The sequence below is a fragment of the Herpailurus yagouaroundi genome, unplaced genomic scaffold, assembly GCF_014898765.1.
Source record: "Herpailurus yagouaroundi ecotype Mexico unplaced genomic scaffold, PumYag 66048, whole genome shotgun sequence".
In the NCBI taxonomy this organism is placed as follows: Eukaryota; Metazoa; Chordata; class Mammalia; order Carnivora; family Felidae; genus Herpailurus; species Herpailurus yagouaroundi.
Genome location: NW_024419118.1, coordinates 1 through 4324, shown reverse-complemented (window position 1 = coordinate 4324; position 4324 = coordinate 1). Strand labels below are relative to the sequence as shown.

The 4324-nt window shown below is 67.6% G+C and overlaps 1 protein-coding gene across 1 annotated transcript; it reads left to right on the top strand.

The window, feature by feature from the left end:
* The first annotated feature begins 375 nt into the window (after positions 1 to 375).
* On the top strand, positions 376 to 4311 carry SLC25A22 (solute carrier family 25 member 22). Its single transcript, XM_040466778.1, has 9 exons — positions 376 to 615; positions 717 to 842; positions 1038 to 1093; positions 1721 to 1811; positions 2304 to 2422; positions 2533 to 2707; positions 2813 to 2967; positions 3077 to 3152; positions 3223 to 4311. The coding sequence occupies exons 1-9, from the start codon at positions 596 to 598 to the stop codon at positions 3374 to 3376; spliced, it is 972 nt and encodes a 323-aa protein (XP_040322712.1). The 5' UTR covers positions 376 to 595; the 3' UTR covers positions 3377 to 4311.
* Positions 4312 to 4324: the final 13 nt, after the last annotated feature.

Below are 4324 nucleotides of genomic sequence, written 5' to 3'. Positions count from 1 at the left end.
GTGGTGGTGTCATCTGCCTGGGTAGCTGTGAGCTGAGCTCGGGCTGGGGGGCTCCTCGGCGCCTCCAGCCCCATCCCGAAGAGGGCAGGCACCAGCCGCCGCTGCTCAAGGATGAGGGGGTCACCCGCAGTCCAGGGCTGAGACGCCGGGCCGGCCGGGAAATTGACTCCCGGAGAGGCGCCTGGCCCTTTAAAGGCAGAGTGCGCTCACGTGTGTGTTCAGTGTGCACGTGAGTGTGTGTGAGCGTGAGCGAGGCCAGCTGGGAGGACTCACAGGCAGGGGGGTGGCTGCGGGGAAAGCAGGTGGCCCTAGAGATGGGGCCACGGGTGGGTGAGGGGCTTGGTGACCCGGCACGAGAGCTGGGGAGGGCGCCTGGGGGGGGAAGCTTACTTCCCTGATGTGCCTCTGTGTGGTCTGTTCCTCCCTCTGCTGATTCCTCACCCTCTTCTAGAAGAGAAGTGGTGGTTTTGAAATTCCCCAGAAAGTGGAGGACCGCCCCTCCCCCTCTGTCCCGCCCACCCTCTGCCGCCTCTACCTCGTCCATCCGTCTTCCACCGTCCACCTCTCCGGCTCCTACCTGGGCGCGCTCAGTTAAATGGCTGATAAGCAGATCAGGTCAGAACGCGACCCTGCCTTTGGTCTTGGCTCCACCCTACCCCGTGTGTCCTGACCCATGGCCGGGGAGGCCGCTCTCCTGACGCTCCCTCTGTTCTCAGTCTGCCAGCCAAGCTCATCAATGGCGGCATCGCCGGGCTGATCGGGGTCACCTGCGTGTTCCCCATCGACCTGGCCAAGACCAGGCTGCAGAGCCAGCAGGATGGCCAGCGCATGTACAGCAGCATGTGAGTGTGCGAGGGGGAGGGGGTGGGGGGGGGGAGTTCGTGAGGCTGCGGGGGCGGGCAGTGCGGCGAGGCTCGGACTCCTAAGCCCTGCTCCTGCCTCCCTCACCCTGTTCCACAAAAGGGGAAACTGAGGGCAGGGCAGGCCTGGGGAGCTCTGTCGCTGGTCCCCAGCCCACCCCCTCCCCTTGGCTGCAGGTCTGACTGCCTCATCAAGACCGTCCGCTCGGAGGGCTACTTTGGCATGTACCGAGGTGAGGCCGGGGGGCGGGGCAGGCGTGGGCAGAGGGGCCCGGCTGTAGGAGCTGGGAGGCAGGTGGCAGCACCAGGCAGGGCGGCACGCTTGGGCCAGGTGTGTGGGTGTGGACGTGACCCACGGGGGTCTGGGTGCTGGGCCAACGACACAGGGTGGGACCCGCGGGGAGGGCAGTCCTCTGTGGCATCGCCCCCACCCCCACTGCCTGCCAGCATGGAGGACACGGTGTCTCTACCACGGTGGCTGCAGCCTGGTCCCTCGTCTTCTGGGCAGGTGGGGCTCCATCTGTGCCGGGAGACGGGAGGGGGTGGGGGTGCTGCTGCAAAGCCGATTAGGAGACAATCCTCAGGCCTGGATCTGCCCAGACGCCGTTCAAGGGGCTCGCCGCTGCCTCCCCAGCAGCCCTGGCCCCAGCAGCGTGAGCACCCCGTCCTCCAGGGGAGGTGCTCCTCTGGGAGAAGGAGAAGAGAGCCTGGAGGAGGCACTGCCCCTGTCCCTGCCCGGTCCTGCCCCGCCTGGCACCAATGTGGGTGAGAGGGCAGGAGAAGCGGGCCAAGGAGTGACGGGGGCAGGGCTCTGCCAGCTGGGAGGCTAGTGCTGGCTGAGAGCCTCCCCAACCCCACAGGAGCCGCCGTGAACCTGACCCTCGTCACCCCGGAGAAGGCCATCAAGCTGGCCGCCAACGACTTCTTTCGATATCAGCTCTCCAAGGACGGGTGAGGGGCTGGGGGCCGAGGTTGTGAGGGGGAGGGGTGTGTGTGTCCCCCGACAAAGGACAAAAGCTCTGCCCTCCTGTGCCCCTCACCTTGACTCCCTCTCCGCCTCCTGCCCAGGGAGGGAAGCGGATGCTGAGTCAGTGGTGCTTAGGCCCCAGTGGTCCTGGCCCCCGGCCACTGTGAACTGCCCCTTGCGGGGTGGGATTTGGGAGGTGCTGACCAGCTCCCCTGTCACCCGAGGGTGGGACCGAAAGGGTGGCCCGTTGGGTACTTGAGACCCCCAGCTTTTCCGGGGCCGCGTGCGTGAGAACGGTCCTCCCACCTTCCCAGGCCCTGCTCGTGGGGCCATCCGTCTGCCGGGCTCGGTGCCAGGGCTGGAGGGCGCTGTACCCCCGCGGGACTGCGTCCGCCTCTCCCACTCCCTGTACCCTTCACCCCCAGGGAGGCAGGGGCTTCAGCTTCTGCGCCGCGGGCCTTACTCCTTCCCCGCAGGCAGAAGCTGACCCTGTTTAAGGAGATGCTGGCGGGCTGTGGAGCTGGCACCTGCCAGGTGATTGTGACCACCCCCATGGAGATGCTGAAGATCCAGCTTCAGGACGCCGGCCGCCTCGGTGAGGGTGCAGGGCGGGGACGCAGAGCTGGGACGGGGGCAACGGCCAGGGCCCCGCTCCCGGCGCCCCACCGCCCCCCTCGCAAGCAGGCCCATCCCTTGTCTCCCCAGCCGCCCAGAAGAAGATACTGGCTGCCCAGGCCCAGCTGTCGGCCCAAGGGGGCGCCCAGCCCTCCGTGGAGGCCACGGCCACCCCCCGGCCCACAGCCACCCAGCTGACCCGGGACCTGCTTCGGAGCCGGGGCATCGCCGGCCTCTACAAGGGACTGGGGGCCACACTGCTCAGGTCGGTGGGGGGGGACGGTGAGGGTCAGGGGAGGAAGGAGGGAGGCCTGGCCACCGCGCACCCGCAGGTCACCAGCGTCCCTCCCTCCCCCCTCCCCCCCCACAGGGACGTCCCCTTCTCCATCGTCTACTTCCCCCTCTTTGCCAACCTGAACCAGCTGGGCCGACCGGCATCCGCGGAGAAGTCTCCTTTCTACGTGTCCTTCCTGGCTGGCTGTGTGGCTGGGAGCACGGCTGCCGTGGCTGTCAACCCCTGTGACGGTCAGTGCCGGGGCCACAGCTGGGGATGCAGGCCCAGGGGCGGGGTGGGTGGTGGGCAGGGCCCCACGCTGACCTGCACGACCCGCCTCTCCCCCCGCCCACCCCGCAGTGGTGAAGACCAGACTCCAGTCGCTGCAGCGCGGCGTCAACGAGGACACCTACACTGGGTTCCTGGACTGTGCCAGGTGGGAAGGCCCCGTGGGGGTGGGGTGGGGGGTGGGCCGGCCCCAGCCCTGACCGCCCCGCCCCCCACAGGAAGATCCTGAGGCACGAGGGCCCCTCGGCCTTCCTGAAGGGTGCCTACTGCCGTGCCCTGGTCATCGCCCCGCTGTTCGGCATCGCTCAAGTGGTCTACTTCCTGGGCATCGCCGAGACCCTGCTGGGGCTGCTGCAGCCACCCCGGCACTGAGCCCGGAGGCCACCCATGCCCTCCAGCCGCGTGGGACCAGAGCGGGGCCGGAGCCGGGTGGCCTGCCCGGGACTGAGCGAGAGGAAGTCTCTGTCTGCCTCTCTGCAGATGGATGGGGGGGGGGGGGGGGGGAAGCAGAGGAGGGGCACAGGGTCCACGTGGGTGGTGCACACAGGGGCCCCCGAGGGGTCCTGCCTGCACGACCATTGGGATCAACGTCGTATTTATGTAGAAAGCGCAGAAATCTTTACATTCCTGGAGCCAGCCCCCGCCACAGCTCCGCCCCAGCCTGAACACCCCCAGGGACAGAGCTGGTCTCTGGGCTGGGGCCCCCAGGCCTGGGCTGGGCAAGCGGGACCCTACCCTCCAGTCTACCAGCTCTCGTCCCCGAGGCTTGGCCCCTAGTCTACAAAGGGGACCCCGCACAAACCTATTTATTAACTTGCTGAGCACAAGTGCTCTGTCCGTCCGTCCAGCCTCCCCTTGCCGTCGCCCTTCTCGCCTCAGCCCGGACTCCACGTTGCCCCTCAGCCAGCCTTGCAGGAGGTCTCCTGCCCCCCATATTGAGCCAGGAGTCCCAGGTGCAGGGGGGGTCACTGGGTTCTGACTCCCAGGGCAAGCCCCCCCCTACTCTACCGTGGGACCCAGCATCCCTCCCGGTGGGGCCTCTCAACCCCCACCCCAGGCTGGGGACCCATGGTGTATAAGGTCTGTGTGCATGTGAGAATGTTCTGGGGGGCAGATCGTGTCCACCAGCCCTCAACCGGCCTGGCCTCTCAGAGACGGGGCTGTGGCAGGGCCGCCGGCCTCACCCACGTGGCCAGGCAATGTGTGCGTGTTTGTGCCGTGTGCTCTAGGCTCCCCTCTGACCCCATCCAGGCATTTATTTTTCAAGCCTGGTTCTTGTTGCCTCTCAGCAGACCCCTCTTCAGAGACACCCCCCTGCCC

Bases quoted from the DNA above. Each gene is read 5' to 3' on its own strand.
- SLC25A22 (XM_040466778.1), top strand. From the start codon at position 596: ATGGCTGATAAGCAGATCAG. The intron at 843-1,037 runs GTGAGTGTGCGA...CCTTGGCTGCAG, and splicing joins CAGCGCATGTACAGCAGCAT to GTCTGACTGCCTCATCAAGA. The intron at 2,423-2,532 runs GTGAGGGTGCAG...TTGTCTCCCCAG, and splicing joins TCAGGACGCCGGCCGCCTCG to CCGCCCAGAAGAAGATACTG.